Source organism: Ailuropoda melanoleuca, chromosome 1 (genome assembly GCF_002007445.2).
Source record: "Ailuropoda melanoleuca isolate Jingjing chromosome 1, ASM200744v2, whole genome shotgun sequence".
NCBI classification, from domain to species: Eukaryota; Metazoa; Chordata; class Mammalia; order Carnivora; family Ursidae; genus Ailuropoda; species Ailuropoda melanoleuca.
This window is the reverse complement of record NC_048218.1, coordinates 71,047,117-71,058,371: the sequence shown is the minus strand read 5'-3', so window position 1 is coordinate 71,058,371 and position 11,255 is coordinate 71,047,117. Positions and strand designations below refer to the sequence as shown.

The 11,255-nt window shown below is 38.2% G+C and overlaps 1 protein-coding gene across 5 annotated transcripts in view; it reads right to left on the bottom strand.

The window, feature by feature from the left end:
* Positions 1-682: 682 nt before the first annotated feature.
* ATP13A3 (ATPase 13A3) overlaps positions 683-11,255 on the bottom strand; it is an 87,540-nt gene continuing 76,967 nt past the window's right edge. For 2 of the 5 annotated variants that reach the window (XM_011227723.3, XM_002921449.4), the window contains one exon: positions 683-4,085. In XM_011227723.3, coding sequence (XP_011226025.1) covers positions 3,888-4,085 — 198 coding nt within the window. In that variant the 3' untranslated portion in view covers positions 683-3,887. Of the gene's footprint in view, positions 4,086-8,941; positions 10,961-11,255 lie in introns of those variants that run through there. The other 3 variants (XM_019801980.2, XM_019801979.2, XM_034660895.1) reach the window with 2 other exon arrangements.

The following is an 11,255-nucleotide window of genomic DNA, read 5'->3' as shown; positions in this document are numbered from 1 at the left end:
CCAACTCCAACCTTCCCTGCAATATATACTCGATACACAGCACCTGGCAGGGACACATGGGCAAGAGGGAGACATGCAGAACTGTGCCCCCGCCCCTTCTGCTACACAAACCACAGCGAATGCGAAGAACTCGGGACTCTAAACCTTCACACCACCCAATCCATCCCATCACAGCCAGCCACATAGGCCACAGGAGAAGAGGCACGCCTCCTGGAGGACCTGTGATACCCAGAAAGACCTCCCACCCCAGCACAAAGGCCAACACAAATCCACCTTCTCAGGGGTTTCTAGGACCCATGGTTGGTTCCACAGTTTCTCTCTCCTTCGGAGTGCTCCTTTTGCACCCACGGCTGCCACTTCACTTCAAACTTACAATGTGTTACATGGCATTAGCTCTGCGTTTGATCTTCCCATCTGTTAATAGAGTATAAGCCTCTAGTCTCAACATTTCACGATTTTCCACTTAACATTTGGTTCTACATTGTAGCTAATGAATGGGTTTCCACGGGATGGTCACACACATGATGTGATACATATGTGGGATGTGGTTTTCATTCCCTTCAAAAATGCAAAGTTGAAAAAAGGAAGTGGGAAAGTGTGAAGTAAGAAAATAAATCCAGAGAGAGCAGTATTTGTACGGCTAAAGGGCAAACAAATGTATGACGACACAGGAAAAAAAATGTTATTTCATTCATTTAAATTTTTATTTTGAATAGCTTCAATCCAAAAAAGATTTCATAAGGTTATTTACAGTGCTGAATGTACAATTACGAATGTATGCCTTTTCGACATCAGGGTACCATTCTTGAGCAGCAATACAATTTAAAAAATATAAAGATGCAGTATCATTTCTGATATAAAGTTACTTAAAAAAAATCCAAAGTCTTAGGGAATTCACAAATCATAACAGGAAGTAACTATCTTATTAATTTAATGTGCACATAATTACCAAATTTTATTACATTAAAAATATGTTGTAAATGCCCACAGACTGTACAAAAATTAACATCCCACATTTTGTCAAAAGTTCCCAACCACCTCCCACCATAAATATACAAAAACCTATTTTCAGATATGTCAAAAATCGCATGCGTGAGATCTTAGAATGTTTTCTAAAGCTTGAATTTTGCTCTTCTCCGGATATTGTATCTATAGCCATTTGGGGAACAGAATACATAAACACTGATATGTTATTTACCATGCCTCTGAAACTGTGCAGTATCTTCACAAACATGGGAGACAAAATAAATACAGCGGAGACTGCGACAGTTCTGTTTAAATGCAAGTGCAATTTGGTAAGCTCTCGAATGTAAGAATTATAAAACTAATATAAAAAGTATTTCTTTTGTTGTTGGCTTAGCCACTTTTATTCAAGCATTATTTGCAGCATTGCTTTACAGCAGTTGGTGCTAGAAGATACAAAACATATAGTTACCACTATTTATATTTGAAGGGGGGGGGAACTTTAAACAACCCTGAGGGAGACACACATTAAAAGTCTTGTTATTTATTTAAAAAGTTAAAAAGTTACATATCATTATTTAACAATTACTTTCCTGGACATTTCTGTCCTTTAAGTATGTGCATAAATAAAATTTAAATCGGCAATATTTATTAATCTTTAATACATCAAAATAAGATATGTACAGATTTTTAAATTTAGGTCTGTATACACTCAAATAATTTAATGTGAAGTTCAGAATCAAAATTACTATGTAACGGTGACCTACAGAGCGAGAACTCAGTCTATCTATGGCACTGAGTAGGAACCACACCTGGATTCACAGATATTCTTCAAATAACATTCTGGAAACCATCAACTGCAACTTGAACAACCCACATTGTCTATGCTCAAATCCACCTTCCTACAAATGCTCTCCCACCTACCTAAAAACCTCACTCCTTTGAGAGTAATATGGACAAATGAAATATAAAACCCTTATAAAATCTAAATGTTAAAAAAAGAAGGGTGTAAAAACATAGCTCTTTATGACCATGCTCTTAGAGATGTTAAATACAAACCAGTAACTGGATTTTTAAGCTGCTACTTAGCGATTACTTTAATTATATGCCTCATTATTTAAATCAAAGAATAAAATTTACAATTCTGGGAAATCACTTAAGAATAATGCTTGTACATATTGAAAATTAATGTGAAAATTAGAAAATGATCAAGAGAGTAAGTAACTATAGAAAACAGTGCTAATTCACAGCTCAAGAGGTCTAAGATGCATAGCTTCATAGAATCATTCATGGAACAATTGTTCTTATCTAATGTGTATTAATATCATATTATACTTTTTGATGGAAAACTTTGATTATATTGTTGTAAGAATCATCAGTGGCAATAGCAGTAACAGTGATCCTGAGTGTAACTTACATTTTCCTATAGTTACCTAACATCATTCAGGTCTCTGCAGCATAAAAAAAGAGAACCGTGTGGTGCTATAGTTCTGGCTAACATCTGACAAACTGGTAAATATCTATCAGGAAGATAATGATCAGCTGGAAGTGGAAAGCACAAGCCTGCTACCAGTTAAGGAAGAACATAGGATAACATCACACAGTTTTAGGAGTTTAGTGTCCATTTTAGAGCAATATCAGTTTTCTCGTTTATCGTAACCGTGGCTTTGCCAAACTGCTGGATCTTACCTAGAAACGCATTTTTAAAGTTACTTTAATTTTGTTTAAAATTTAAACATAACCGGACAAAAGAGAACGGTGAAAAATACTTCTCGCATTTCTTTTGGCTCAATGAATGTCTATTCTTTAACTTTATTTCAATTTTTCTTCCTCCCAGAAATTTTTACAACCAAATAATGCTTCCTTGTAAGCATCCGACCTCTGGCGCCACCTAATGGCATAAAACAAACTCACCAAGTTCATACTGCTTTGAAAAAATAGCACTCAAAACCACTCATTTTTAAGCCTCATTATTGATAGGAGAGACATGTATCAACACTTAAACATTTTAGGAGGCTAAAGTCTAACTCAAAACCTAAAACAAAGCAAAACCAAACCCAATGCACTATTATCCTATGTCGTTAATTGAAAACGAAGAAAATAAAAATATTTAAAATGATATAAAACCGAGATATTAGACAGATCTACATCTACTGCCAAAAACTAACCTTCTTTTCCTAGTGAAAATGGTTCCACAACATTTAGCTGAAGTTAACTGTACTACTGACAGCAGACCTACCACAAGATCCATTTAATAGCTTTGAGGAAGGCAGTTGGAGCACCTTGCTGATTAGAAAAATAAAACCCAGGCAGTTTGTACAGAAAATATAAAACCATAAATGGAAATTACCTGAGTTGTTCTATAAGCAACATCATAAAACTCCTAGGCCATCGAAGGGAACTGGCGTATGTATATATGGAATTCTTTGGAAGAAATTTTGGAATCAAATGAAAACAGGCTTTCTACCAATTTTCACTGGAGGCTCATTAACACCCCTTTTATTTGCCATCACAAATATTGGGCTGGTATATAAATGAGGACTTTTTCTAATAAGGGGGTTGTGAAAATAAATTTAAATGGATAAACCAAGTCTCAGAAGCTAATGTCTAAAAACCTATCAAATATCAACTTTCTTCTGTACCCTCTATAAAGAGTATCACTGAAGGTAACAAGAAAATTCTAGAAATATATGTAATATGTAGTTACTGAATGAAGATACAGGACTTTACAGACTGATTTTTAATTTGACAGGCCAATCTTTCTGTTTTGCTTCGTTTATTAAAAAAAGAAGAAAAAAGCTCTCATATCAGCTACTATATTAGAAGGGATATAAATTGAAATGGTGCCATTCCGACACACAGGATCAGAATGTCCTAAAATTACATTCTCCTGCTACTAGCATACCACTGAGAGTGATGCATTGCTATGTTATGGTGATGATTTGACATGATCCGTTCTCCTTAACTAAAGCTTTAGCTTCTGTTGTTGTTTGAGGTTTTGGTGGCCATTCTGGATCAACCAAGAGCTCCTGAGCCAGATACATGTACTTTGCCTTTGGTATCTTCTTTCTACAGCCCAGGGCCCAGGACAAGCAGCATTTTCCCCACCGATCCACTGACTCCTAAGAAAATAAGGGGGGAAAAAGAAACACTAGTAGATTAAGGTCTGCTTGTTTTTAACAAAGTCTTTTTAAAAGCATAATACATCAACACACAAAAATAAGAGGAAATGACTTCTAAGTACAACAAATAAGTAGGAAAAAAAATCCAAGTAAAAAGAAATCAGCTTTCAATTATTGAGGAACATATTTTTTAAGATTAGATTTTTTTAAATCATCAATGCAATTTCATTTTATTTACTTTTATGTACCTATCCTCTTCTGTACAGATACATTTTTAAAATAACTTGCAGATCTGGATTCTATGATTCTATAACACAAAATATCAAATGTGTTAAGAATAACTTTAAACTATTCAGAAAGAAAACACTTAATATTTAATACAGAAACCCTCATATTCTATCCCAGATTATACCACTGCTCCTAGCAATTTAGCCAGCTGATCATTTTTGGAAGAGTAGTGTAAAAATATTATTAGTAGTCTTAATGTCATCTTTCAAAAAATGAGGCATGATGAAAATATTGTTATGTCAAAATTAGAACTTAGGTTATGTTTACTGTCAATCACTTCTTTTCACACATTTTCATTAATATAAAAAATTTTTCATTTTATAATTATGGATTCCCTGGTGGTCCACTACTGGAAAGACGTACACAGAAAGGTATAAATTAAGTACTATTTCTAGTATTATTTCACTATAAAAAGCTCTGCTGGCATTAAAATCCTTCTGGATCAATCTTAATGTTTTTAATGAATGTGATCTTAGATAAATAATCTTTGAAGAACAAGGGAGTCCCTAATTATTATACAAAAATGTAAATTCAAAATAGGCCCCCAAAATTTAATTGAAATTTGAGATAACACTGAAATAAGATAAAACTAAAATGACTATACTGAGACCTTAGTTAACATTCACCTCTGAAGAACAGTCAATTTCTAATTATGCTGGCTGCTGCTCCTTCAAAGCAAAATTTTAATCCCAGGTTGTTTTGTTGTGCCGTCAACACCTAACTCCAGCTGCAACTAGGTTTAATCTCAATTGAAGTAACCTCACAAAATGAAACGTAATATAACTGAGACGGGCATTCTAATGTTGATACCCAAAATGGTATCATCATCAAGGAAAGCAAATTTGCTATAACATGTTTTGAAACATGTTTCTAAATTGGCCAGTGGAGAACAGCAAAAATACTTTAAAATAAAAACTCTTTAAAACATTTAAAGGTTTTCTAGTTTATTCTGTCAATAAAACACAATAAGCTGCACTGGTACCAGGAATTCACAGGCAAAAATAAGCTGTCTGAGGATGGGGAGGGGTAACAAGGGAGGGCACTAGAGATCATTTATCTAGTAGCCTCTTACTGTCACAGCTAAATAGAATTATCATCACCTTAAAAGAAGTCTACAAGAAAATATCTGGCATTAGGATATGAAAGAGATAATAGGGTTCTTCACGTGATCCAAATAACAAACACAACTGACCCTTGAACAATACGGGTTTGAATTGTGCAAGTCCAATTATGCAGATTTTTTTGATAAATACAGTACTGAAAATGTATTTTCTCCTCCTTATGATTTTTTTTTAAAGATTTTATTTATTTATTTGACAGAGCACAAGCAGGTGGAGCAGCAGGCAGAGGGAGAAGGGGAGGGAGAAGCAGGCTCCCCTCTGAGCAAGGAGCCCAACAACAGGGCTGGATCATGGGATCATGACCTGAACAGAAGGCAGATGCTTAACTGACTAAGCCACCCAGGTGCCCCCCCCATGATTTTCTTAATAACATTTTCTTTTCTCTAGCTTACTTTATTGTAAGAATATAGTATATAATACATACAACACACAGAATATGTGTTAACTGACTGCTTACAGTATCAGTAAGGCCAACAGTAGGTTATTAATTTTTTGTTTTTTTTTTTTTTTTAAGATTTATTTACCTGAGAGAGAGAGAGAGGGAGAGAGAGAATGCAAACAAGCAGGGGAGCCCAACGCAGGGCTCACTCTCACAACTCTGAGATCATGACCTGAACCGAAATCAAGAGTCAGGGGCACCTGGGTGGCTCAGTCATTAAGCGTCTGCCTTCGGATCAGGGCTTGATCCCGGCGTTCTGGGATCGAGCCCCACATCAGGCTCCTCCGCTGGGAGCCTGCTTCTTCCTCTCCCACTCCCCCTGCTTGTGTTCCCTCTCTCGCTGGCTGTCTCTCTCTCTGTCAAATAAATAAATAAAATCTTTTTTAAAAAAAAAGCTTAACTGACTGAGTCACCCAGGGGCCCCAGTATTTAAATTTTTGAGGAGTCAAAATTTAAACACAGATTTTGGGTTGCACAGGGAGGGGGACGGTTAGCACCTCTAACACCTGTGTTGTTCAAGGGCCAACTGTAATTCCTTTCCACATCCACATGCATAGGCACGTGCATAATACACCTTAATATTTAACCTAAGAAGAGACTCACTACTTGGATCTATCTTTCCCCCAAGGTGTTTAAATTCTTCAACGTAATTGTGGAAAAGATCACTGTTCCTAAATCAATCTGAAAGCTGTCACTTTTTGTTTTACAGCCTGTAGCACTATTAAAGGATCACAGGAAAAGGCTAAAGGTGAATGCTGACTTTAAAAAAAAGCAAAAACATATAGGTCTTGTCTGTCCAGATGAACCGGCCAGGTTGAAGGGCAATGCAACAATGCATAGGAGGCTGAGTTAAGGAAAGTCACAGTCCAGTATCTTCAAATTTAAGACACACACACACCTAAGTCCACTGTTTCCTACCTGTAGAAAGTGAGGCAAGCAATAAAATTAAAAATAATTTCATTGCAAACAGAATCACGATTAAATAGAAATCTTTTTACATTAAGGTGCATGTTTTAAAAAAATCTTCATTTCCTGGGGCACCTGGGTGGCACAGCGGTTAAGCGTCTGCCTTCGGCTCAGGGCGTGATCCCGGCGTTATGGGATCGAGCCCCACATCAGGCTCCTCCTCTATGAGCCTGCTTCTTCCTCTCCCACTCCCCCTGCTTGTGTTCCCTCTCTCGCTGGCTGTCTCTATCTCTGTTGAATAAATAAATAAAATCTTTAAAAAAAAGAAATCTTCATTTCCTTATTAAAAACAAGTACACTTGTTGTAATTTGGAAAAAATAAACTAACTCCCAAGAAACACTAGGGAATCCCCCTTCCACTATAGTTAGAAATGTTCTGTTCCTGTACCTCACCTTCCCTAATATCATACACATAAAATACACTACAGGCAAGCACAGGTTAGCTTACAAACACAAACATACCACATACATCCTCAAATACACTATAATTCACCGGTAGAGGAAAGAAAAGGTGCTACAGGCATGCTAGAATGAGAAATGAACCAAGGGAGAGATGATGGCAGCAAGAGAAACACAAGCTCTGTGCCACAAGAAGGCGAAGAGCTGGAGCATTCCAGGGCCTAGAATGAGCACTCAGATCTCCCCACACATCTCGGCGTAAGTCCCCGAAGCAGGAGAACACCATAGCTGTAGCAACTGGATCTTCTCATTAGCTCCCGAAAGGAATGGTTAACGATCAAGTGTACCCCTCCAAGACGGGTAAGAGGCTACCACAGTCCAGCAGAGGTTCACAAAGAACTTTCAAAAAGATCTACAGCTAAAATTCTCCTGCTTCTTAGACCATCCAAGCTGTTCATTCTAGAATCCCGATGTCAGTTTAACTTTTAGGAAATGTTTTCATGGGTAGCATGTAAAATATAAAGCCATGCTCGTGGGAAAATGTTGTAATGATACTGTGGTTTTCATAGGAGTCTTCTTCCATACCAATCCTGAATATAAAATAAAGACAATCAGAATTACCATTCTATCTAAATAGTCTCAAATAATATTCTAAGTGGCATAAAGACTACAGCTAATACTTGCCTTTCCCCACAAAAGGAAAACATAATCAGACACAAATCCTCAGGCAGGATCAAACTACAGGATGACAGGATCCTAGGTCCGCATCTACCACTAAGTGGCCTCAGTTTACCAGACGTGGGATATGCACAAATGCTTCTTAGTAAGATAATATGCAGCACAGATCTTCCTAAACAGGGGTAAAAGCTTTATAGAAAACTCTCTTGAAATCAGAAACCCTGGGTTTCGACTCCCATCTCTGTTATTCATTAGATGCATAACCTTGGCAAGTCAACTGAATGTTGCTTCCTTCTGTATGAAGTGAAGTTAGAAATACCTTAAGATTTGGGAGGATGCTGGAGGTGTTGTACAGTGTGCCTTGTAGATCACCGCATATTTAGGCAAAGTTATTAGAGATTTTCAGATAAGGTTCTTGACTTCCCAATCCAACAAGACCTGGTGCCTAATCCAGGGTCTCTAGCTCTGAAACTTTCAACCCAACTCAATGGCCCTTGGGTCTATTTGGTAAGGAAGGGAAAAAGAGAAATGGGGTTTTTCTCCCCCCAGAATTAATAGAGATGGTTGGGAGTTGCCGTCTGAGAAGATCTCATGTGATTCTTGGTAGAAAAGAGCACAGAGTGGCAGACATGGAATGAGAGTTTGTGGCAGAGCAGAATTACAGTGGCCGCAGAAGTCCTTGATGTAGCAGCTTACTCTCACCTCTGCTTTCTTTTTCACCTTTACCCTTGGCACTAGTGACATCTTGGGCTAAATATTCTCTGTGGTGAGGCTCCCTGGATGGCTCAGCCGGTTAAGCACCCAAATCTTGATTTCAGCTTGGGTCATGATTCAGGAGTCATGGGATCGAGTTCCACATCAGGCTCCACACTGAGTATGGAGCCTGCCTGGGATTCTCTCTCTCCCTCTGCCTCTACCCCTCCCACCCCCCACTCATGCACACTCTCTTGCTCTCTCTCTCAAAAAAAAAAAAAAAAAAGATAAATAAAATAGAATAGAATAAAAATTCTTGGTTGTGAGGGGTTTGTTCTGCCTACTACCGTAGGGTGTTTACTTAGTAGCGTCCCTGGCCTCTACCTACACTTCATGCCAGTAGCAACCCCTCTCCCCTCCAACTGTGACAACCAAATAGGTCTCCAGACACCAGCAAATGTTGGGGTGGGGAGGGGCAAACAGAACTGTCTCTGATTGAGAATCATAGCCTTATGGTAATATGAGTAGCTGATTGGTTCTTGAAGGGTCACAAATATGAATAGTGAAACCATATTACACATAGGAGTGTCAGAAAGTGTATCATTCTGTGGCAAAACATTACAAGAATTCTTATCTTTTTTTTTTTTTAAGGTTTTATTTATTCATTTGACGGAGTGAGCACAAGCAGGGGGAGCGGCAGAGGCAGGCTCCCTGCTCAGCAAGGAGCCCAACACGAGGCTCGATTCCAGGACCCCAGGATCAGGACCTGAGCCAAAGGCAGATGCCCAACCAACTAAGCAACCCAGGTTCCCCTACAAAAACTCTTTTCTAAAGCCAGTAACTAAAACAAACCTTTCTTAATCATGACTACAGAAACTGAAGACTAAAATTCTTGTCTACTCCGTGGTTCTCAGAACAAAGTGGCAAACACAGGGGATGTCGGAGCTGCCTGTGCCAGACCACTCCCTACCTTCACTCTCTCCTGTGAATACTTCAGAGGTAGGACTTCACATGGGAGACATAAATTCTTAAAAATAAGGAGGACAGATACTAACATTTGCTCCATTAGCAAATGATAGAATTTTCTCCCATTTAATTTTGGTTGAAAAGTGAGGAGAAATTTCCAATTCAATATTTAAAGGAGGCTTATGATACCCACACTTTTAACTAAATAGGGGTCTAATGCCTCCTCAGAACCTGCAGTTCCTGTTTCAAGATTTTTTTTTAAAAGTAATCTCTACACCTAACATTGAGCTCAAGCTCACAGCCCTGAGATCAAGAGTCACACTCTACTGACTGAGCCAGCCAGGTGCCCTTGCATTTCCTGTTTAGATCAACACTTAGAGAACTCTTCGGAGATGCTGAAAACTCAATGTAAATGTTTTCCTTGGCTGGGGCCTTTGCCAATACAAACATTTCATATGAGGACTGACATGAGCCAGAATCGACCCTCTGAAGTCATGTAGTGAGGTAACCCAAAGGAAAAAAACCTGGACCCAGAGGAGATTTAGCTGAAGGACGTGAGTCCCTGATACAGCTGTGGCCATATCACTACACTGCTTTGAGAAAAAGGAACTGAAGCTGAAGCCAGACTCATCCCATCATTACCAAACTCTCATTCTTCATCATAAAGCTGTAGAAAAGGCAACAGCACTCCACGGGACCTCTTATAAAGAGAGCATCTGGGAGATTACTCTGGGCATCAAGCCTGCTGAATTACCAAAATAAAGCTCAGGAAGTCATTACTTCGGTGAAAGAAGGCTAAAAGTAAGTGAGTGGTCCAACTCAGAAATGCCAGGGAATCCTCCTGAACTCTGAAGGCTTTTCTTGTGCCTCAGGATGAGAGGAAGATTAAGAAATCACATGTAAAAGCACATCACCTACCTACAAACGGTAACAGGTCAGATAATGAGGTGGGGAGATATTGTATCGTCAAGTTCTCTATACCCAAACGGGCTGGATCAGAGCTATAATGGTATTGGTTAAAAAAAATAAGACCGACCTTATCTATTATCTTGTATGTTGTATGAGTACATACATACGCTTCTACACATACTCTATAACATACATGTTATATACTATACGACTGTCATGTTATAGTATATGACTACACTTCAACATCCAAACACCGGGAAATGGGTTTTATTCATCTGTTTCTCTTCTCTTCTTACGATGGAGCTTGCGTATCTTTCAAATAACATGCTACTGAATGGATCCAGAAGATCAAAAGTCCTAAGCCAGGATTTATATGAAGATATGCATGGTCTCTGAAAATTCTTCTGAAGAGAGACCTGTGTTTGGAAAAGCCAAAAATCCACCCAAAATTAAGGCACAGTAATTGCTGACAAGGGATCAGAAATAATTCCTCAAACTTTTGGCCTCTGAATTCTGATTCATGAACAATTCCCATTTCATAACTATGTTTACATGAGTCCCATTTAGGTTCTAATGGGACTCATGAAAACCGTAAACACAGAAACCAGAGAAAAATGGAAAACTTAACTCTCACCACTGAGAATAAGACCTTTATACACAATGAAGATAAGGATTGGAATGGAAAAGAGACTTATGAAATTTCTGAAGTCC